A 24,126-nucleotide genomic window follows, 5' to 3' on the forward strand; every position below is an offset into this window, starting at 1 on the left:
CTTTACGGTGGGGCGTCATCAAAGCAGCGTCCGGCGGATTAAGGGGGCACACCAGTGAAAATCGTCAAATTTTTGCCTTCTTTTTTATTTTATCTTATTTTTATGCTATTCATTCCGAGTCGAATGCCGCAAACCCCACCCCAAAATTCCAATTACTTTGGCTTGTGCACATTTTTGAAGTTGCTAAAAAGGTTATTATTTTTGGATATTTTAGACCAATTGTGAACGTTCAGGTTTTTCACTTAAAGTTTAATTACAAAACCCTTGAACCACCCAAACGCAGTTAAAAAGAGGGTCATTTTGGCGCAAAACGAACTTAAATACTTCAAATGGCGCATTTATAATCCAAAAAAACACGTCAAATCTATGTTTCTACTAAAAGGGCTTTTTCTCAAAACACCTTTTTTGTACCTTTGTGCCACTCTCACGGGAGCAAAAATTGAGATAAATTAATGCGGTTTGCAGCAAAATGTTCGTTAAACTTGCGTCTATGGTCTGAACCTCGGAAATGATCATCCCATAAATAGGACGTGAGCTGCAGCCATGAAAGCGCAAAAAATTTGGTTAAAAAATTTGTTTCTATTTTTGCCTTTTGAAAAAACATATTCAAAATCATTCTTTTTTGCATGCCCGTGGTTCAGACCATAGCCACATGTGTCCTGTTGAGAAATTTTCAAACCCCGTGCTCGAGGCTTAATCCAGAGAGGCGGAATCGTGGCAGGAGTGAGACGAGGTCGCAGAAAAATGAAGTGCACTGGCGCTCCGTCTTGCCATCGCCACCCCACCCTCCCATACTGATTTTTCTTTTCTTTGATATAATTTTGAGCCAAGAATAAAATATCAATCGAATACGTAGGTAACTTTTCTCAGAATGATAGTTTTTCAAAACCTCTACATTTTCACTGGTGTGCCCCCTTAACGAAAGGAGAGCATCTGGAATATCGTACCGCGCCGCGCCATCGGCAGCAGACTTCTCGAGACTTATCATCGCGACCCAGATGCCCAGCCCTGGTGCGGCCCTGACGCAGATCGGCGGCAATCGCCCTTCCCCCAGCGCCCTGCCCATCCAACCGCCCAAACTGGGCGATCAAATTGCGAAAACTGAAAAGCAAGTTCTTGCTTCTGGCCGCTGCGGCCCGCAGCCGCCACTCTCGTTTTGCGTTTCTCCGCCACTGTGATGGCCGCTCGCCTCGCCGATCCGCGGGGACGAAATTCATGACCACGTTTTTCATGCACGCCTCCATGCGTCTGCCTTTTAATATGACAGGCCTCGTCCGGGTGGGGCGCCCCATGGGATTCGCGTCGCGTCGATGATACGCTGCAGTGACGGGCGATGGCGCCGTCAGTCACTTCGGCGGACTGTCGCTGTTCGCCAGGCAGGCAGCCAGCAGAGCCAGCAGCCAGCCCGCATTGATTTCCCTCCGCTGCGAGCACCCCAGCATCCGCACCGCACTACTCCACTCCGCCCCGGAGACACCGCGCCGCGTCCCTTCCTAATGTTTACGCGCAACGACTCATGATTGCGGCGGCGCCCTGGCCGTCCTGGCCGTCCTGGCCGTCCTGGCTCGGTACGCGGCGCGCCTGCAGACTGATTCCGCACTGCCGTTTCATCGCTCTGTCTCCGTCGCACTCGTGTAGGGGTGCGAGAGGGACGGACCGACGAAGCGACGCGCGGCACTGGCAGCGACACCCGGTCCGGCCGACTGCAGAGCACAGATTTGCAAAGGAGGTTGACGCGGACACTTGAGGGAGAGCAGGAGGCACGGGCTCGGCTGCAGGGCTGCAGGCAGGCGCCGATTACTTTCCGAGCGCGACACGCGTTACGCCACGACGGCAACGTGCACGACGGCGAGCACCCTGCCACCGGGACTGCACTGCACGGCAGGCGCGGATCCAAAGGGGGGGCGATGGGGGCGTCGCCCCCCCCCCCCCGAAGGCGGCGAAGCCGCCTGAAAGGTAGGCAAAAAGTCGCACATAACCCCTGTAGGTAGGCAACTTTCACGACGTCGCCCCCCCCTGAACCCGTCCCTGGATCCGCCCTTGCTGCACGGACGGCGACGACTTCCTCGTCCTGTACAGCGCACACACTGCGGCCTGGTAAGTGGCCAGTAACAACCACAGCAACAAGCAAACGAAAATGAGAACGAGAGGCCACTGTAATACGACCGGGCGGCTGGCAGGAGAGCGCGAGCGCGCCGCCCGAGTGGGCCGGGCGCATCGTTCCGATCCGACGCGGCTGCTGGATGGGCTGCCTACCCACGAGGCGCACCGCCGCTCCAGCGCGGCCGCTTGCAGCGCTGTCCTGCAAAGGCTTGGTGACGTTCTCGCGACAGGAGACTCCTCAACAATGGCTTACCCTGGCCGTCGTCGTAGTCCACCTCGACGCCGTCCTCGGCGTCCTGGGGGACGCGGTCTGCCGACTCACTGGACGGCGGGGGAGGCGCTCGGCCCAAGGCGGGCGAAATGCGCGGCCCGGGAGGTAGTTGCGGACCAGCGGGGGCGGACGACGGCGACGGCACTGCGGGGGTGGAGTGCTGGGGCGGACTGGGGGCGGCGCTCGGGGGCGACAACGCGAGCAACGGCGCTGGTGGTGGTGGCGGCGGCGGCGGCGCGAACGACCCGGGCTCCGAGACGACACGCTTCAGCGCCCTGTGGCAGACACACCTCATGAGTCAGCCGCCCGCTCTTCGTCGCGGTCGTGACCACCACTAGCGTGCACACTGTGCACACGGCGCGTGCTCTCACCGGGAGGAGTGCTGCGGGTGCGGCAGGGAGTGCTGGGAGTGCCCGGGGCCGTGGCTGCCGTGCGTCCTCTCGCACTCATCCTCGGAGTGGCCGAGGTCCGAGGGAGAGCCGCTCGACACGCCCGACTCTGCAACAAGGAGGCCGTTAGCATGACGTCACCGCGGCCTGCGAAGCCTTCACTGGTTTCACAGTGCAGGTCCACGAACCTGTGGACGCCGCGATGGACTTGTCCTCCTGGCCCACGTCGGCGGCTCGCCGTTGACCCGATACGTGGCGGAGGGGCTGCTCGTGCTGGCCATGCACTACGCCGTTGACGTGCCCGTTGATGTGGCCGTTGGCGTGCCCGTTGATGTGGCCGTTGGCGTGCCCGTTGGTCAGGGTGCCGTTGACGGCCTGTGCCGACCCGGCCGAGGACACGGAGCCCGACCTGGAGCCGGACCGCGAGTGGCTGCCCGAGTCTCTGGACGTGGAGCGCCGCGACACCCGGGCGTGTCCCGCCTGCAACAGGGATGGCGTCAAACACGAACACACGGCACTCGCAGGGCACTCGCCCCTCAAACCGTCATGCCCTAACCAACTCATGATTTTCATGTACACTGATTATATTTAGAGTATGATTACATGTGATTTCTTTTGATTATTTTACTATTTATCACTGATTAGAGGAGGTTATTATGTTGATTATTGGGAAATATTGGGGATTATTTGAGCGCCGACCTCGGAAAGCTGTTAAAGTGTCGGAAATTCAATATTGGTGACTTTGGGGAGCCACTGTGTCAAATTTAGTTGCGGTCATAGGCCTTCCTCGACGCCTTACTGTTCTCAAGACCCTACTCTTTTATGCCCTGCCTCGGGAAGGCTCTGACCGCTGATAATTTGGGAGCAGTGGTCTCGCAAAAATGGTCAAAAAGTGAATGAATTTAAGAAAATTACCGTTTTTGCTCACTTTGAGCGGTCACTACATCCAATTTAGTTGCGGTCAAAGGCCTCCCTCGACGCCTTACTGTTCTGAAGACCCTACTCTTTTATGCCCCGTCTCGGGAAGGCTTTGACCGCTGATAGTTTGAGAGCAGTGGTCTCGCAAAAATGGTCAAAAAGTGAATGAATTTCAGAAAATTACCGTTTTTGCTGACTTTGAGCGGTCACTACATCCAATTTAGTTGCGGTCAAAGGCCTCCCTCGACGCCTTACTGTTCTGAAGACCCTACTCTTTTATACCCCGCCTCGGGAAGGCTTTGACCGCTGATAGTTTGGGAGCAGTGGTCTCGGAAAAATGGTCAAAAAGTGAATGAATTTCAGAAAATTACTGTTTTTGCTGACTTTGAGCGGTCACTGCATCCAATTTAGTTGCGGTCAAAGACCTTCCTCGACGCCTTACTATTCTGAAGACCCTACTCTTTTATGCCCCGCCTCGGGAAGGCTTTGACCGCTGATAGTTTAGGAGCAGTGGTCTCGCAAAAATGGTCAAAAAGTGAATGAATTTCAGAAAATTACCGTTTTTGCTGACTTTGAGCGGTCACTGCATCCAATTTAGTTGCGGTCAAAGGCCTCCCTCGACGCCTTACTGTTCTGAAGACCCTATTCTTTTATGCCCCGCCTTGGGAAGGCTTTGACCGCTGATAATTTGGGAGCAGTGGTCTCGCAAAAATGGTCAAAAGTGATTGAATCCCCGAAAGTATGATTGTCATTTCATTGGATGATGTTGATTATTTCACTGATTGCCAACTAGTAGACGTGCAATGATTATCTTGAGTTGGGTTTGGTCATGCCCCCAGCTCACCTGGCCTTGCTGCGACTGCTCCCGCACTTGGTAGATGTCCTCGTAGTCGTGGAGCCCCGCGGACCGCTCGGACGCGTCGGACGACGACAGGTTCTCCTCCGAGCCCGCGCCGGAGCTCCCGGAGCTGGAGTGCACCTCGACTTTCACTGCGAACAGAGACAAGTGCTTGCTGCAGCGGCAGATGCCACCCGGCCACCCTCGACGGACGGTGGCACAGCGGCGAGGCCTCGGACACACCGCCATCAATCATAGGGCCGAACGCCACGGCCGCTGCGTAGCCGCCTAGGTCGAGAGCGAAAGTAAGGAGTCCCTTTTACGATCGGGGTCCCTAGTCCCAACGATACGGGCTCGGGGCTTGGCACTTGTCTTTTCACTTTCCGGCGTAGGGCAACCACCTAGGGACTCATCGAAAGTGCGGCGCCGCCTTGCTGCCGGCTTACGGCTTGCATCATGTCCGCCGCCGCCGTCTCCCGCCGGCTTTGGTTTGGCGCGGACAAAGCCGACCGCGACGTCGCGTTACGCGGCCCGGTGCGCCAAGCCGCCAAGCCGCCAAGCCTTACCTTTGAACCCCGTGGGCTGCGTCTGGTGCGGCGGTGGAGGCGGAGGCGGGGCGGCGTTCGGAGGCCCGCCGTTGTTGTGGGTTCCGGGCGGCTTGTTGCAGCCCGCCGCGCCGTCGAACAGGGTCTTCACTCGGCTGGGCACCCCGTCGCGGTCGCGGGGGCTGTGCAGGTAGAAGGACTCCCTGACGCGGTCCTCCGAGTGGCTGCGGTTGCTGTGGCCGTTGGAGTGGCCGTTGGAGTGGCCGTTGCTGTGACTGCTGGCCCGGTGTCGCCCGTTCGAATAGCCATTGTGGCCGCCGTGGCCGCCGTGCCCGTTGACATGCCCGCTGTGTCCGTTGGTGTGTCCGTTGGTGTGGCCGTTGCTGTGCGGCGCCGACGAGTGTCTGCGGTGCTGGCCGTGGTGCTGGCCGTGGTGGTTCATGGGGTTGACGTAGAGGCCGTCGCCGGGCGCGGGTGCTCCTAGCGAGCCCAGCACCACGCCGGGGCCGTTGGCATTGCCGTTGGCATTGGGGCCGTTGGAGGGCGGGTGGAGGTAGAAGGGCTCGCGGGAACTGCTGTAGTTGACGCAGTCCGCGTAGGAGCACTGCAAGGAATCAGACGGATATCAGAAACAAATGAAAAGAAAAACAAAAAAAAATGGGCATTTACATGGAGGTGAAGTTCGTCACTGACTTTGGAGTGAGGGTCGCCCTTCCTGCAGGTGCAGCCGTGCAGCTTGCCGTTGGCGAGGCGCGCCTCGTCGTAGTAGTCCGGCGTCGTGCCGTGCTGCACCAGCACGTTGAGGCACTCCATCTGCTGGTTCTCGGCCGCGTCGTTGATGGGGCTCTTGCCGTGCCGGTCCAGCGTGAGCCGCGCGCCGTGCCGCAGCAGCCACCGCACCGTCTCCACGTGGCCGCGCGAGGCGGCGAAGTGCAGCGGCGTGGCGCCGTCGCCGTCCCGCAGGTTGGGGTCCACGTTCTGGTCCTGGACCTGTCGGCAACCAGTCAGTTTCCTGTTCAGTTACCCTAACGCCTGCGAGGTAGGCCGTCCCGGTGCACATCCGTGTACTGCAGCGGCCTACCCACCATTACTATTACCATTACGGGCTAGACCACAACTGATCGTATGCCATTTAGGTAGGCGCCAAGCCAGGGTCAGTTTCCTGTTCGGCGGCCCTAAACGCCTGCGAGGCAGGCCATCCCGTTGCACGCCCCTGTCTTGCAGCGGCGGCACCAAGCCAAATTTAGTTTCCTCCACCACGTCTCGTTTTGGAGTGCAGGCGAGCCTGTGTCGGGCCCGAAACGGCATACGATCATGTGTGGTCTAGCCCGTAATGGTAATGGTAATGAGACCCTTAAACGCCCCCGTCGCACACCCGTGTGCTGCCGCGGCCTACCTCCCAGGCGCTCTAACCAAGCAAGCAAGCAACAGCCGGCAGTTCGGAGTGGTTCGGAGTGAATGGCAACGGTAGAAGGTACAGACCCTTATTTTTTTCACTTTTACCCCGCTTTCCTCTCCGTTCCTCCACGAAGAACCACTAATCGGCGTCGCGTCTCGCGCGCGACAAATTTCCTCGTTTCTTGTTAAAGCAACAGCAAACTCCGGAGGGGCAATCGACGAGGAAAAAAGACAACAACAACACGGTGCGATCCAAGTACAACAATAACTGCAGGGACTTGGTCGCGGCGATGGAAACCCGTCCCGATTCCGGCCAGTCTTCCCCGATGCGCTTAATTGCGCAGACAGCCCTGCTGCCTCCACGGCGGGAGATTTGATTGATCGTTTAGCAGCAAGACGACACGCGGGCAGCAAAGTCTGCAGCTCACTCGCGGAGCGCTGATTCCGAACAGGGATTTCGTCGCGCTGCCTCTCTCGCACTCTTAGCGCGTCCCCTCAGGGGTGTGAGAGAGACAGAGCGGCGAGAGCACTGCTAGCGGACGGGACGCAAACAACGTGAACGTGCACGGATCCCCGCCTTGCAGTGCCTTGCAGTGCCCTGCCCTGCCTTCCAGTTGTCAGGGCACTGCCCGAGTAGGCCACCAGGTCTCCGCGCGGCGACGCCTGATCAGCAAGAAACACGCCGTCGGCTTGGACAGCAGGAGGAGGCAACGCCGGGTGGACGGACACCCTTGCTTTTCTGGGAGTTCTTGACGCCCACCTTGCAGCTACCGCGCACGGACGCCCTCCAGGCGGGCTGTGCGTCGTCCGTCCCGCTCCTGGTCCCGGTGCTGCGCGTCGTCACGACGCCCGCTGCCGGCGCGTCGGTCCAGCGTGGCGCTCCAGCGTCGCCGCGCACTCCGGGGCCAGAGGGCCCGGCGCCGGCACGTCGCCCCGCACCTCGAGGTGCACCACGACCGCGCGGCACGTCGGCGTCGGCGGCGTGCACACGACGCGCACCAGGAGGCCGTCCGCGCGCGAGGAGAACGTCAGCACGTCCTGCGACGCCGCGAGACGGGCGTGCCCGAGGGCGTGCCGCGCCCCCAGCATCGCGGCCTCGCCGACGACCAGCGCCGCGGTACCCACTGTACGTAACCCAAGCCTGCACGACGTCCGCGGTGCCGGCGGCCGGCTGCTCTACTGCCCGGCTTGCGCGCTTGCGCCACCCGCCGACGGGGAAGAACACGGTGAGATCGCGCGTCAGCGACCGGCGTGGAGGTGTCGCCTCCACCGTCGCCAAATCCGACCAGCCATCGCGCTGCCGATTCAGCTATTGTCGTTCTCCGGCACGCCCGGCCTTGAACTTAGGACGTTGCCCACCCCGCAGGGGGAAAAAATATTAGTTGGTCCAACCGATGTTTCGGTTGGTTGGCTCTGGTCCGGCCCAACAAAGATATGTTTTGTTCCAGTAACAAAAATTGCGTTCGAAGAGCGAAAATTCGTTAGAAGAGCGGAAAGTTCGTTGCAGCAGTGAATCCGTAGGTTGGCATGACCGAATTTAGAGGCCGCTATTGCAACGATCCAATTTGCTGCTGCAACGATAGATTCGTTAAGGCAACAAACTTTTCTGCTCTTCTGCCGAAATTTTCGTTAGTGGTACGGAACATCTAGTTGGGCCAAGACCAACCGACGCATTGGTTGGGCTAACTAAATTTTTGTTGGACTCACTAAGTATTTTTTCCGTGCGTCCACGGTACTCACCATCCACTTGAGGCAGGCCAGGCAGCCCATCTGGGCGGCGGCGTGCAGCGGCGCCATGCCATCCTTGGCGCGGACGTACAGCGACCCGCCGGCCGCCACCAGGTAGCGCAGCACGTCCAGGTGGCCCTCCTGCGCCGCCAGGTACACCGGGGTCACGTCATTGTCCATCTGCGTGTTGGCGCTGCGGAGAACAAGGTCGACGTCAGTACAGGTCCTCGTACCCGAAGAGCCGAGGTTCGAGGCGGTGGCCTCTCGGGTGGCCTCCACGTGGAGGCTCCGCGGCGTTTCGCCGCAAAAAGCCGCACCAAAGGCACGCCGCGGCCCGTCCCTCCTTAAAGCGAGCCGCTCGTTTGGGCTTGCGGTGGCGGCGCACATCGCAGTGCACATGCAGGCTGCGCGGCTGCGGCCCGCGAAAGCGCAAGTGCTTCATTGGCGGGCCTTTTCCAGTTTCGGTGACAGCGGTGACATTCCCCCTTTCCCTCTCCGCCACCGCCGCCACCGCAGACACGTGGGGGCTCAGTCAGCGCACTCCGCGGGAGTGGGGAGGGCTCGGCCCGCCGTGCTGCTGTGTGGTTCAAAAGAGCGGTTCATCGGCCTGCCTCTCTCGCACTTCAACAGAGTGGCCGATGTGTGCGACAGAGACAGAGCGACGCACCGACTCTCCTGCCCGGCGCGCGGATCGCGGCGCGCGGATAGCGGCACGCGCTTCGCTAGCTTCGCTCTCCGTCGCGCACGCCTCGACAGTGACGCGTCCGCCGCACTTTACTTCCATTTTAATTAAAAGCGTAATGAAGGCCGTCCCCGTTTGGCAGCCCCCGCCACGCCCGGCACTCGGCGAGGCACTCGGTGGAGGCACTCGGCACACGGCCGGCCGCGGTCAGCGCCGCGCCGCTCATGAAGTGCCCCGGGCCGGACCGTCCGCCGCGCCCCGCCGCGCGCCGCCACGTCGCGCGGCCTGGCCTGCAGTGTGCCTGCAGTGCCGGTACGGCGCGCTGCCCCGCGCTGCCCCGCCAGGACGGCCCGGCGGCTGGCTGCTGCCGGCTAGACGGTGCTAGACGGCTACCCGCGACGGGGACGGCTGCAATTTAGAGCCGCAGGGTAATAACGCTGATGGGAAAACGGGAAAAGCGCGGGGGAGAGCTCGCTGCGGGCGGCGTCCAGAGACGTGCGAATGGTTCCTAATCGAATTGAATCGAATCGAATGGATCCTAATTCGATTCGATTATTTGAATTCGGTTAACTCATTCCAACACCTAACCAGTCTTCTTTAGTCTTAAGATATCATTGTCCGGGTGCTCAGCGCTGCTTATCGCTGTCGGGCTGACCGATGCCACTGCCTCGGCCTCAACTGCTACTTCTCGCTACAACTGCTATGTGCATTGCTGCATTTGCATCAGCTTTGGTAAGTCTAATTGCAAAACTGTTGGCTGCGATCGAGAGTCAAAGCTAGCTGATTTAACAATCATCTGCTAAAAATTGATTAGATTTGGAAAGGAGCCAGCGTGCGTGTGAACCACGCCACACGCACGCTCACATCCATCAAACCAGAGGCCTAGATTAGTGACAAGCGGGCCAACCTCGAAGCATCTCGCTCACTGATCCCGAAGCCCAGCAGTGGGTCCAGACTACGTCCCGACGTGCCGTTCGGGTCCGCTTGCCGCTCGGAGGCTTTTCGCTCGGAGGCCCCGTGGCGCCGCGCGGCACGGCTCGGCGATGAGCCCAAACAACAATTATGCCCTTGGCAGTCGTGTCGCGCGCCTCGCCGCGCCCTGCCCTGCCGCGCCCCCTGATTCGGGTCAAGGCAGCACTCAGCCCTGCGGTGCTGTGCTGCTGCAGCCTGCCTGCAACCTGCTCCACAGCGCGCACCTGCCCTGCCACCTAACGAGCTCTATGGCGGCCGGGAGAAAACAGACGGCTGCGGCGCGCTCTATATCGGCAGCAGTAGGAAGCGGCAAGGCGGTGGCAAGACGGTTGCAAGGCGGTGGCAGAGGCAATGGCAGTGGCAGTCTCCGCCTGCCGCATTTCGTCTGTGCCCGACGCGTCCCGACGCGCAGCCGGACGGCCGGCCGGACGGCGGTCGGACGCTTGAGCCCGCCTGGCCTGGGGCGCGCGGCGGGCCATTTCGACGGGCATTTACACACGGAAGCGAACGCGGCCACGCGGCCCGAGAACGGACGCACAACGCCAATCGACTGAAAGTAGCGGAGGTTCTCTGAAAGGAGCCCCATGGAGACGCCGAGCCCCGTAAAACGTAACAGAATTTCGGACATTCGCTCGGTCGCTGTCAAGGAACGTAGCGGTTACAATTTTCTGGCCTGCTCGTTTTCAATTATTCGTTTCTTTAACCGGTCAAAATAAGTCACTTCCAGAGAATGAGTCCTCAACGAAACGAAAATCAAACCTCCTTTTAAAACTTTTAATTCATTTTGTTGTGAAGAGTAGCAAATCATGGCAAATTTTAATGCCCAGTCATTTTCCTTTTCGGTTGAGAAAGTCGTTTACGAGAAAACCAATAAATCCCAGCCAAAACGAACTGGACCTGGACCGAACACAAAGTCGCAGGGTGAGTCCTGTCCAGCGCCAGCCCCGGCCTGTCCCGTCTCAGAGTCCGCGCCGCGCCGGCCGCGCTGCCCCGCGCTTGCTGCGCTATGCAGTGCTGTAGGCGGTGAAAGTGGAAGTGAAGTGACGATTCCTTAACGGCAGGCTACACCCGTAAAACACCGAACCGACCGATATGCCCAGCGGAATGCCGAGGCAACAACAGCTGACCCTCCCCTCCGCTCCGAGGTACAGTCCGTCGGCAAAGCATCGCACGCAGACCCGGAAAACGGAGGTTTCAGTCGAATCGTCGCGGCGGTCGCGGCGGGCGGACTGTTTGCCGTTTCCATTTCCCCGCGCGCCTTCATTAGAGCACTGCCGCCGGCGCGGTGCGGCGCGGTGTCGTCCGCCGCGCTCCCCGCGTCACGCAGAACACGCGGAACAGACTGTCGTGTCCGGCGGCGTTACGTCGCAACGGAACGGACGGAGCACCGCGCTGGGCGCATTCCGATTTCCAGCAGTTCCTCCAGGGGCGTGGCCGGCGTGGCAGTGCCGGCGTGGCAGTGCCGGCGTGGCAGTGCCGGTCCAGCTGCAGCAGTGCGGCCGCCGCATCCTCGTCGTCTCCTCTTCCTCGCACACCGACGGGACGGCCCCATGCCAGTGTTCTGGGGGCCGTACAGTGCGCACTGCGGCCACAACGGATGAAAGTCCTCGGTCCGTTTACGAGTGTCGTCGCCACGTAACTGCCGCGGTGTTCCAGTGTTGGGCCGGCCGGTGCGCTACTCGCTGCTGGCCACTGCACTGTTTGCTCCGCGGCCTCCGCGGCGTCCCTTTCCCCGGCATCATCGCCGCGGCGCATTAAAAACAGATTGAACGAGACTTGCCGCAGCCGGCGCGTCCGCTCCGCTCGCGCGTCCGGGTCCGAGGGGTCCGAGACAGTCGGACTCGTCTCGCGTAGGTAAACACGGCCGAAAACGAAACCCGTCCCTCGCGCGCCGTCCCGCCGTCCGGCCGTCGGGCACCTGTCGCGGCCCGGCCGTCGCCTGGGTCGTTCGGCGGCGAGGGCCGGCCGGGCAGGGCAGGGTCAGCGTCGCCTGCCGTCCGCACGGGTGAAAGGAGCGGAAAGGAGACGGGAAGAGAAACGGAGACATCGTCATATGTTTTCAATGGAGTAGCCGGTGCCGATCCCCGGCGCATCGCCCGGCCGCTCCTCGGCTTCGATCTTCAATTCCAGGATCAAGTCGTGCTGCCGCCTGCTTCCGAAAGATCGTTTCGTAGCTCTGTCTCTCTCGCACTCTAACGGGACGCCCCAGGGGTGCGACAGAGAGACAGAAGCGTCTGTGACGTCCTGCTTGGACCGCGGCCAATTGGAGGCGCATCGGCTGGCTCCGGCGTCGAGGTCCCCGTCGGCCGAAACCGAAACCACAGCGCGCGGCTCGGCGCGGCCGGACAGCCAGGGGGTGTGCCCCTGCCGCCTACCGCAATTAAATCGGGTAACAATCTGTACGGCTCGTTGCTTTACGGGCCTTCGGGGAACCATCGGGCTGGCCTGCGAGCCGCCCCGCCCCGCCCCGCCCCGCTCCAGACCAAGGCAGCGACCGCCGCGTGAATTGGCACGGCAGGGACGCCACTTCGCCACCTGGACAGCGCCGCGGCGCTTTCAAGAAGCCCAGATTTCGGGGACCTGTCTCCGGCAGGATCGCTCGGCCGCTCGTCCCGCTGGCCCGGCGGCGTGTCCTTCGTGACAGCCTTCTTGGCGAGCAGCGCGTCCGCGAGCCGCACCGCCGCGCCCCTCGAGCGGCCCGCAGCACGGCGCTGCCACGGCGCTGCCCTGCTTGGGCTGGACGCTGGACGCGGCGTTGCTGGACCTGTTCTGCTATAACTGTTCGCCTCATTTATGTCACCAGCAGCAGCAAGCGGCAGGCGGCGTCCACCGCTGCAAAGCAGAGCACTGCGGAGCACTGCAGGCGAACACGCGGCTCGCGCAGCAGGCCGTCGAAATATAGATCACGGCGGCAACGGCACCGGCAGTGGCTCCGACCGGCCGGCCGGGCCACACACTGCAACGGCCTGACTAGCCGCCACAAAGCATGCAAACTGGGGTTCTCTCGACTAGGGCACGCGAAAATAAAAAGAAACATGCAAGACAGCAAGTCACCGGCTGGTTCATTAAAATTTTACTAGGACGACGATTGCAATAAAACGGGTCTAACCTTTCCCGACAATTAGCCAGCCATTACAGTATGCAGACAAGCATTTCCATTTGCGACGGGAAAGAAAGAAAGAAAATTGCAGCGCGCTGTGCTCCATGCTCCACTACGTCTGCGGCATGACGCCATCCTGGTTCGGCACAAGGTCCCCCTCGCCACCTGCAGGGCCTGCAGGGCCTCCAGGGCCGCGCCGAGGATGAGCAGGCGAGGCGAGCCAAGAGGCGAACGAGGCCCGTTCCGCGCTCAACCGCACCGCGATGACGTTCGCAACGCCCCGAGTCGGCGGCGCGGCGGCGCTCCGAAGACGGAGAAGGAGACGCTCGTCTTCGTCTCCGCCAACGGTACGTGGCACAGGGCCCGGGGGGGGGGGGGGGGGGGGGCTGCCCCACTTGACTCGGGTAATGCCGCGCCACGCGACCACATCACTCAAGTCCACACCTCGGGCTGCCGCCTGCCCCAGCCTGCCGCGCGCAAATCCAAAATAGGCCTGTTCTACACTGTCAAAATACGCGTTTCCGAAAAAATAAAAGGAAGTTAAAACATTACTTTTTTATGCTCTGCTGAAGCATCACGAAGCGAGCAGCGCACTGCAGTGTCAGGGTGGTGAGTGATTGCACCGACGCAGATGCTCCGTGCAAATACCCCGGACACCTCTGCAACGGCAGCGCGTGAAACGCACTCTGGCGAACGAGTGCCCAGCGGCCGGCACTCGCCCCCGCGCACCACCGCGTCCACGACACACATCATGCCGACGCGGGGGCCGCGGACATGCGCACACGAAGGCCGGCCGCGCGTCGTTCGTTCCGGGCCGTGACTCGCGCGATGCACACGCTGATGACGGCCGCGACGACGTCGCCCGGGATGCTGCACGTTCCAGGACGTCGCCGGGGAAGAGTGACAAAAAGCGAGCACCGCCGCGCCGGGACGCGACCCGCTGCCCCCGAAACAGGAGCCTGCCAGTGCCGGCCTCGGGCAAAAAGGCGCCAAGACATGCACACTCACTCACTAAGTCACTCACTCACACGCTGACGAGCGTCGGGTTCGTTTACCCGTTTGCGAGTGAGGCGAACCGGGCGGTAATTGCGCAGCCAGAGCGCACCGCGGTACAGTGGCGTGGCGCGGCGGGGCTTGGCGGTCGCGGGGCGACACGCCGTGACACGCCGTGACACGCCGTGACGAGGTTCCCGTCGCATTTCACACCTCACCACGCCGCCGGCTGGAGGTTTCCGAGCCGTGCTGCTGTCTCTCTCGCACTTGTCCGGAACGCCCCCCGAGTGCGAGAGAGACGGAGCGACGAGTGCAGCGCGCCTCGCCGCCACCGTGCTGCATGCGCGGAGCGTGAAGATGACACCCTGCATGGGCGGCCTTGGGACGCGCTGCGCAGCGCCGTGTGCCTGTACTCACTTCTCCATCCGAGAGCCTAGGTGGCGGTATCCGTCGTGCTAATCCTTGCCGCCGACGGCGTCCTGGGCGCGCCAGGCCCTCCGGGCGGAGCCATGTCGCAGGGCTCGGCAGGGCAAGCCCGACAGGTCGAAGGATATCCACACGAGAACCTGCTTCACCCCGCCGCACTCGGCGCGGCCATGAGCGGGGGCTTCACTGCGCGGACTCTGCACGTCGCTCTGACTGGAGCATATCCCACAGGCACACACACACGCACACACACTGGCACGGCACGACGCACTTCGCGACGCGGGCGCGGAACTGGAGCGGCGGCAGGACGGGCGGCGCGACGCTGGCGGAGGACTGGTGCGGACTGGAGCCTCGAGGGCTGCTGGAGCGTCGCCGCTGGAGCCGAGTTCTGCCCCCTCCCTGCCCCCTCCCTGCCTGGAGTCGCGGCCCGGGACTGCGGCACTGGAACTCCGAGTGCGGAAACCTCTCCAGCAGCAGGACCCCCCTGGACTGCTTTCCATATAAAACAGCGATCGATCCCAAACAAAGATACCAGCAAGGCAGCTAACGCATTGCACGGTGTTCCGGTTGTAGGAATCAATTTGAAGTCTGTCGTCTAAACGTTAATCACGTTAATTTTACCGTTATTTACGTAACTTTGAATCCTACCGGTATTTTTACATCCCCAAACCTGATTCAGTTAACACAATGACCATCTCAGTCCATCTCGCGATCTCGTGATTTACAGTGCTCATGTTCGTCAAACGAAAGTCATCCGCGTTCCGAAACCACCCCTCCCGAGTTTGTAAAGTTTGTCAAACCAAACCGTCGTGCTGGTTACAGAATTGAGGAAAACATCACAGGAGAACCGCAGCCTTTAAAAGCAAGCCAAACAATCCAACCTCAGCAACAATGTAGGGGCAGTTTCAATGCGCGACTACTCGTGTTTTCAGCCTCGCGATTTTCGAAAGGGCGCAGACGCCGAGAAAATTGTTGCCAACCCCCGAAAATTAATTTATTGCGTCTTTTCTGCTACGAACTTTTTACTGACAGACTTCAAAGATGTGCCAATGTCGGGACACCGTGCGATGCGTTAGCATTGGCATTTTCGAATTTCACGGCGTTTTTATTTCTTTTTATCAGCGACTTTAAATTTTGACAGTTGGTACGATGGCACCGTGTCGTTGCCATGGAGACTATTTTTTCATGTTTTAACCATTTTCTCAGAACACAGACGATTTCTTGTCACTTTCATGAGGCAGGAGGTTTAGTTTTGAGGAGTGGCACATTTTCTCTTTGAAACGTTTCTGGAAAATGTGAACGGATAAGGGTGCTTGATTGTTGCAAATTTATGTTTTAGTCGTTCACGTTAAATTCTCACGATAAATTTTTGAAATTTTCAGGAATTTTTATTTGATAATGATAACGAGTAATTTGGCGGGATCCATTTTCCAATCACAAGATACCGGAAAAAAAATAAGAATCTGAGCCGTCCCGGGCAATAGGGGTCCTCCTTCGTCGGAACCCCTAAAAATAGGAAAAATCTTGGAAACCGTTTTTAAAAAGCGTTAATTCGATGGCCTAGATCCTTTCCATTTCGTATTCAAAGCGTCACGCCGGCCCTTCCAAACAACCATTAGCCTGTCTTTTTCCTGGATGTGGCCAGGCCTGGCCAGGCACAGCAGGCCCGCTGCACCGCTGCGTTGCGATGCACACGCTACCTCGCCGGCCCGCAGAGGCAGCGACGGACTGCGCGACGCGACGCGACGTTCGAACGACTTTTCGAATTTCTCTTCTGCGAAGTGGTGCGCCGCGCGGCGGCGGCGTCGTGGCTGGAGGCTGCCTGGAGGCTGCCTGGAGCGCGGCGCCGCGACACTCGCATCGGCTGCGACAAACGTGTCCACGGGGTGGTCTGATTGCCTCGTGCATTCCGCGGACGGAAAAAAGAGCGGCCGCCCAGCGCACTCACTCTATCTGTCCGTCCGTCACGTCTGGCGCGGCCAGGCGCCTGCGAGGGCCGGGTAGGCAACCACGCGGCACGCGCTGGTTCGGCGGCACGGCCCACGCCACAGGCGGTCCGCTTCCGAACACTGCTCCGTCGCTCTGTCTCTCTCGGACATCCAGGGGAAGCCCCATGAGTGCGAAAGAGATACAGCGACGAACGAAACCGCTGCTCTGAATGAGCTCGCAGACGCCGAAGCCGAAATGTCGGGCAGACGGGTCGGGCGTTGGGCAGGGCAGCGAGCGGCGAGCGCAGCCTGGCGCAGCCCCGGCCCACAGTGGGTCAGATTCGGAAAAAGCTGTGCAAAAAGGCATTTTGTAAATGTTCGAATTTGGAAAAACTGATTGCTGTATGTGATAAAGGGATGTCTAGTGCGCCAGAAGCCGATTTTATTTTGTCCCTGCACCGCCCGTTATCGGCAGGCTGAGCGCTTCCGTCTCCGCTATTTCGAACGCTGAGCGCGAAGCGATGCGCGTCGGAGAAATCTAGTTTCTTCTTGCGCTGTTCTACGGAACGGAGGGAGGTCCAGAAATTATTTAACCTCACGACTCTGTAGTTTAAAACCTCCTCTTTCCATTGGTACCAGCGGAATTCCGTTATCGTTGATAGTTTCGGCGACAGAGCGAAATACACAAAGGAATGCAAACCACCATTTTCATGACAAACCACTCTTACAAAATAGGCTGGGAAACCTGAAAAGCACCGAAAAGCACCGCGATTTTTGTACCAACTTGAAGCTTGAAGTGTCCTCTATCGAACGCACTACGCGGATTTGTCGGCAAGTTCCGGCATAACCCGTGAGAAGCAAAACTAGGGACCGATGCAGAGGGCGCGCGCGCGGAATTCGGGCCAGACCGGGCAGCGCCGTAGCCAAACGGTTTCGCCGATCGGACTCAAATTTGGTGTGCGGGGGTTTTGAAGGCCGGCGAGTCCATTTCCAACGTTATTCTGAGTCAGTGGCGTACCCTTTTCCCAGTAGCGTGGGTAAAATTACAAAAAAAAACCTATATTGCTATGAGATCTGTATTCTGTAAGTTTACTAGGTTCCTCAATTTAGTTTTTGCACTATTTTGATTCAGTGGCGTATTCTTCACCCAGTGGCGTAGGTGACAAAAAACAAAAACAACTGAATCGTTATGCAATTTTCGTTCTGAACGTTTAGGAGGTCCCTGAATACAATTTGATCAATATTTTTAATCAGTGGCCAACCCGATACTAAGTGGCGCAGGCTAAACACAAACAAATAAGACGTAAGCGTTATGAATCTGCGGTTTGAAATGTTTAAAGGGTCCAAAAGACACCCACCAGTTTTTAAAACGAATGGAACCAATTCATAACAATAAAGGAGTTTTTTGGATGTGTGATTTTTTTTGTCTACGCCACTGGACTAGAGACATGCCACGGAAGCAAAATTATGTTAAAATTTATTTCAGGGACCCCCAAAACATAGAGAACCAAAAATTGATAACGATCAAGTTGATTTTGTGGTGTTTTGCCTACGCCACTGGGTAAAGGGTACGCCACTGATTCAAAATAACGTCAGAAATGAACTCGCTGACCCTCGAAACCCCTGCACACAAAATTTGAGTCCGATAGGAGTAACCGTTTAGCCGTGAGACATTTTGCACAGCTTTTTTCGATTCTGACCCACTGTGCGGCCGGCCGGTCGGAGTGTTGGCGTGTTGGCAGTGGCGTTCAGCCCCTGCTCACACCTTTACGGGGACATAAACCTGACCGCGGTTTGCGCCGCCAGCCAGGCAGGCAGGCAGGCAGGCAAGCAGGCAGTGGGGACGCCGAACATGTTAATCCGACGCGACGAGCCAAGACCAGGCCAAGACCAGGCGATATCGACGCGACGGGTCAATCCGGGTCGGCCGCTACCGGGCCTCGGGCTCCGCGTGCGGGGGTGGGGGCATCTCGACGCTCGCACACGCTCTCTCACACACACAAAGTCACACCTCGGCACTCACACACGCGCACACAGAGTGCCACACACACGTTGAGCAGGACGAGGCAACCCAATCGAGCCATTCGATCTGTCGATTAGCACTTCGATTAACGGACGCCTCGATTAAGCCGTTGCCTGCCGATTGATACTGCGGTGGTGGTCATCAGTCTCCATCCAGGCTGGACGCGCCGGTAGCGCCACGCGATATGAGAAGAAGAAAATGGAGAAGAACGGGAGGAGAGATTCGATCCGCAGATTAGAGGGGAGATCACTCGGCCATGCCCGCGGCATCGTTCAAACTATTAATGAAGCGCCTGCTTCTCCCACCGAAGGCAGGGCCGGCGGGGCGTCCATGCAGTGCGGGAGCAGCGGGTCGACGGCCGGCATCATTGTTCCTCGCGCCGGAGTGGCGGCGTGCGGCGAGCGGCCCGCTGATTAGCCACTTGCGGAGCGCGAACAAAGAAGACCACGGCGGCGGCCTCTCCGAGGACCCCATCGACGACCCCAGCCGATCCCCGCGACCACCGCATCAAACGGCGCGGCGCGGACCGCCACGTGGACGTGGCAGGGGGAGACACGCGAGCCGCGGCGCGCGAGACATCGCAGAAGATGGCAAATTGAAGCTGCAGCAGGTGGCGGCTGCAGCAGCGCGTCGACATCGCCAACGCCATCGCGATGCCGAAGGCAGATGCAGAATCACTCACGGGCGGAACGGGCATCCGCATGCGGCGATACGGCGCGCGGCATCGGCCGGTGAAGGGCACTCAATGCGAGCATGCTGACGGCGACCGACGGCCCGACGGCGGCGTCCTTTAAACCTCGCCGCCGCCACCGCCACTTTGACGGGGCCGCTGTGGCATGCGTCCGCCGACAGAGGACGCCACGGCGACCCCGCGGGGCCGCACCGCGTGTCTTGGGGTCGCCGGCACACACGGCCACGGCAGGTGTCCTCAAGCCAAAAAGCATTTTTTAGCTAAATAGCGTGAGGACACGGGCATCATAAAGGCACCTGCACGACTACCCGTCATGGAGGGAGACACTCAATCGTACATCGAGTGATTTACATTATTCAGGTTGAAATCATTCGATATATCTCTGGAGGCTTGCTAATGGATGGAGGACGCGGAACCCTCTCTATCCAGTATTCGAACCACGGTCGGTATGCCCCACCCCACTCCACCTCGCCCCGCCACGCCCCGCCACGCCCCGCCACGCCCCGCCACGCCCCGCCACGCCCCGCCACGCCCCGCCACGCCCTGCCACGCCCCGCCACGCCCCGCGCGCCAGCTCACGGGGGCGGCCTGGTGGCGTTCCGGGCGTCACCTTACCCAAACTTTGATACGGCAGCACAATGCCCCGGTAGTTGACGGCCGCAATGAGGGGGTTGGGCCGTGACGCGCGCAGTGCCACGCGGTGTGACACGCCACCTCTGCTTTCCCCTGCAGCCCGGCCCGTCCCGGCCGCCAGTGCGTGTAATAACACATAAACACCATCCCTCCTTTCACGGCCTGGCTCGGCCTGCAGCTCATTCCGAACAGGGCGTCGTCGCTCTGTCTCTCTCGCATGCACGGCGCGCTGCGAAGGGGTGCGAGAGAGACAGAGTGAACTGGTTGGCTCCGCTCGGCGCTTCTTTGTCGTCATTACGAGTGCAGCGCCCGGGTGGCCAGTCGCCGTCGAGGTCCGCCCGCCACCAGAAGCACAAATAGAGACGAAAACAGTCGTAGGCAGCGGGTGAGGCCCAATGCGTGTTTAACACACCAAGTGCATACTGTTAAAATAGACCGACTTCGCTACCTAACCTAACATGCTGATGAAAATTGATTTGATTCTTATGATCTGATTCATGTTGAAACCGATCCATATGCGGGCATGGCAGCAAGAGAGCCTCTTGAAGAGACTCGAAGCTGGCGTCCACGCGGTGGTACTCGGTGTCGGTCCGGCGGCGGAGGTTCGAGTCCCGGTGGCGGTAACGACGCGAAAGCTGTGCCGCGGAACGCTGCGCGCCGCGCCGCGCGGCTCCGGGCACGTCATACGGGGAAAGTATACGCGCCAGTGTGGCATGTTGGCAGCAGCAGCAACAACAACACCATCAACCACCAACAGATACAAACAATAACAGCGCACGTCCCCGGGACGCCGGGACGCGCCCTTCCGCGATGTCCGGCCGCGCCTCGGGCTGCCTCGGGCTGCCTCGGGCCGGGCCGTGGGCGTCCCGCTGATGCCGCGGAGCACCGCGAGGACACGTACCGCACTTGCCCGTCGGCAGCCACCCCGGAGACGAAAAGCAACTCGACAAAATGTTCGCGTTGGAAAACATTGACAAGAAGGCTACGGAAAATGTTGGATTGTGGGTACGGAGAATCATCCACAAGTTGTGTACAGATTTCTCCGTAACTTTTTGCCACAGTGGAGAAGAGGCGAAGCGAGTATGTGTGTGTCTACTGTGTCATCCGCTAAAAACAGCGAAAAATTTGTAAAGTAATGGCTTACCTGAGCTCGTTGGAGGACTCGACGAGCAGCTTGACGCAGTCCAGGCAGCCCCTCGCCGCCGCGTAGTGCAGCGCCAGGGCGCCATTGCCGCTGCGCTCCAGGGCCGGCATCTCGGCCTCCCACAGCAGCCAGCGCAGCACGTTCAGCCGGCCGTACCTGCAGCAGAGACGCGCCACGTCACGCCAAAGGAAAAGGCCCGTCCAACCCTCTGGGCCAAGGGGTAACCAACTCAAGATTTTCATGTAAGCTGATTATATTTAGAGTATGATTACATGTGATTTCTTTTGATTGTTTTATTATTTATCACTGATTATAGGAGGTTATTATGTTGATTATTGGGAAATATTGGGGATTATTAGAGCGCCAACCTCGGAAAGCTGTTAAAGTGTCGGAAATTCAATATTGGTGACTTTGGAGCACCACTGCGTCAAATTTAGTTGCGGTCACAGGCCTTCCTCGACGCCTTACTGTTCTGAAGTTCCTACTCTTTCATGCCCTGCCTCGGGAAGGCTTTGACCGCTGATAATTTGGGAGCAGTGGTCTCGCAAAATGGTCAAAAAGTGAATGAATTTCAGAAAATTACCGTTTTTGCTAACTTTGAGTGGTCACTGCATCCAATTTAGTTGCGGTCAAAGGCCTCCCTTGACGCCTTACTATTCTGAAGACCCTACTCTTTTATGCCCCGCCTCGGGAAGGCTTTGACCGCTGATAATTTGGGAGCAGTGGTCTCGGAAAAATGGTCAAAAAGTGAATGAATTTCAGAAAATTACAGTTTTTGCTAACTTTGAGTGGTCACTGCATCCAATTTAGTTGCGGTCAAAGGCCTCCCTTGACGCCTTACTATTCTGAAGACCCTACTCTTTTATGCCCCGCCTCGGGAAGGCTTTGACCGCTGATAGTTTGGGAGCAGTGGTCTCGCAAAAATGGTCAAAAGTGATTGAATCCCCGAAAGTATGATTGTCATTTCATTGGATGATGTTGATTATTTCACTGATTACCAGCTAGACGTGCAATGATTATCTTGAGTTGGGTACCCCTTGCTCTGGGCCCATGGCCAGGGCACAGGGGCCAAACCAATGCAGGCAGCCAAACCGCTTGGCTCGCTTTGAGCACCAGGGTCGCTAAACAGGACTCAAAATGAACGTGTGACCTCACCAACGGATTCCTCGTTCGGAGAGCAATCCAATGGTAGGGTCACACGTTCGATTTGAGTCCTGTTTAGCGACTCTGGAGCTCAAAAAACACTTCCGGTATTTTGAGCGCCCCCACTGTGTGGTGCGAGGGCGCCGCGCCGATGCGACCGCAGCCAACAGCTCGAGCTCGCGACGCGCAGCTGCCGAGTCGGACAGTGCACCTGAAGAGGTAGGCAGACCAACGCGCTCCGACGCCGGACGGGCTGACTGCGGGGAGGCGCGCTGCAGAGCGCCGCAGAGAGCAGCAGGGAAGAGGGGGGAGCGCACACTCGAACCGCGCAGCAAAAGGCGAGCAGACTGAAAATTCGACGAGTTATTGTGATGGAAAAGGGTGTCATGCTGAACTCGAGAGGGTAATCACTCGCTTTGGGACTTTCTGCGGCAACAACGGCCAATGTACGCCAGGAAATCGTACTCCTTCGACGGGACATTATTCTTTGATGCTTTCTTTATCACTCCTTGGAGTAGGTTTTCGCGCCTTCGTTTGGAAACAGTTTTTCTGCAAAGTTGGTGAAGGCGGTGCCATTTGCAAAGAAATCGTCCTTTGGGTGGACTTTTGGCGGCCACTGCTTCCGATTCAGGCCGGGCAATCGTACTCCCTCTACAGATCAGTATGATGCCTCCTTTGGCATGCCTTTTCTGCTGCCCGCACTGCGCTACAGGATGTCTCGCTGTGCGCGGTGGCTGCCCCGGCTGCCATGGCTACCGAAGCGCTGTTTCTCGGTCACGGGTTTATTATACGAACTAGCAAGCTGGCCGCGGTGCAGCGATGTGCACTGTGTGTATAAAGGGGAGGGAGGGGGAGGGGCGCAGAGAGCACCCATTAAGATGTTTCAAGTTCAGCCCGCCTCTCCGTGGGGGGCCACCTCGGCAGGGCTGCCAGCGAAAAGGCGCATCCGCTGCAAACAAAAACAAACTCCAGGCGCACGGTGCAGCATGACGGACGCAGGCCGCGATCCATTCCACTACGTCCACGAGGCTGTCCACTACTGCAACGCACTGCACCACACGCCCGACGTGGATCGCGCTATGCAGTCCGGCCGTCGGTCACCATTGCCATTGACAGTCATCACGCGCTCTATATCCGCCGAAAATGCCGAAAATGACGAAAATGGGCGTGCATTCCCTCGCGCAGCGACCGTGACCCGGTCCTCCTGTTCTCCGGTCCGCGCAAAGTGTCGACGCCACGACGACGCCACAAACTTTTTCTCGCGTTTGTCGTCGCGCCGGTTGCAGCTGCTGCGAGCATCCTGGCCGTGCCGCCGGTTCCACGTAGTTCCACGCGATCCGAGCTGCCCAGAGCTGCCCGTGTGGGTGCCGCATTTTCCCGGCGGAAGGGAACGGAGCGAGAGAGAGCCGGCCGAAGCAAAGCGAAGCGAAGCCAGCGCGGGGAAATTTGAATCCGCAGAACAACACAGAATCGGCAACGCGCCAAACACCCGCCATGTTTCCGGACCACTCCTTGTCCGTCTCATTACCGGCTTGCCCGACTGACGCGTCACTGACACCTCGCAGACACGTCACTGACGCAACAGTGACGTCACGGCGCCGCTAGTGACACGCGGCCGAGGTGATTGATGGCTTACACACGGACTATCACATTATCACACCACACTGGTCGGGCGGCGCGCTAGCCGTGTCAGTGGCGTGTCAGCGCGCGTCAGTGACGTGTCAGTGACGCGTCAGTCCTAATGCAGGGGCTAATTAGCCGCGCCGGCCGGGGCGCTTTCTCCGAGATGAGCCGAACGCGGTGACACACGCGGTGACGCAACGCAGGACAAGGGCCCACTGGACCTCTCCAAATTGGCGGCAGGACGTTTGGTGTGTTATCTCACCGGCCCAATTCACTTTCGTTTTTCCCTTTTCCTGCTTTTACGGCGGCCCGTCCTCGTGGTCCCGGCCGTCCCGGCCCTCGTCCTGGCGGCCTGGCGGCTCACTTCCGCTGCGTCGGATGTCGCTCGGCCCGGCTCGGCCGGTCCCACAACACAGTCTCCCGATGGCCCGAATCGAACGGTAACAGCTCCTCACCAGCCGAAGCAGCCGAAGCCAGGCGACGCCGCTTCTCCCCTCCACCCGACAGCATGCGTCCAAGAGGACGACGCAGAGGGGGAAGCGTCCCATCAGGTCGCCGCGGTCGCGGCACACGGATTT

General features: G+C 59.2%; 1 protein-coding gene across 1 annotated transcript in view; it reads right to left on the bottom strand.

The window, feature by feature from the left end:
* The window catches only part of LOC117645849 (espin), a 34,737-nt gene that overhangs the window by 9,987 nt on the left and 624 nt on the right, over positions 1-24,126 (bottom strand). The window contains exons 2-9 of the mRNA XM_034386322.1: positions 20,783-20,938; positions 8,203-8,383; positions 5,758-6,054; positions 5,086-5,668; positions 4,526-4,671; positions 2,952-3,243; positions 2,746-2,872; positions 2,357-2,649 (exon numbers count right to left, since the gene is read on the bottom strand). Of these exons, the coding sequence (XP_034242213.1) occupies positions 2,357-2,649; positions 2,746-2,872; positions 2,952-3,243; positions 4,526-4,671; positions 5,086-5,668; positions 5,758-6,054; positions 8,203-8,383; positions 20,783-20,892 (2,029 nt within the window). The 5' untranslated portion in view covers positions 20,893-20,938. The remainder of the gene's footprint in view (positions 1-2,356; positions 2,650-2,745; positions 2,873-2,951; positions 3,244-4,525; positions 4,672-5,085; positions 5,669-5,757; positions 6,055-8,202; positions 8,384-20,782; positions 20,939-24,126) is intronic.

The sequence above is a fragment of the Thrips palmi genome, unplaced genomic scaffold (genome assembly GCF_012932325.1).
Source record: "Thrips palmi isolate BJ-2018 unplaced genomic scaffold, TpBJ-2018v1 HiC_scaffold_10, whole genome shotgun sequence".
Classification (NCBI taxonomy): Eukaryota; Metazoa; Arthropoda; class Insecta; order Thysanoptera; family Thripidae; genus Thrips; species Thrips palmi.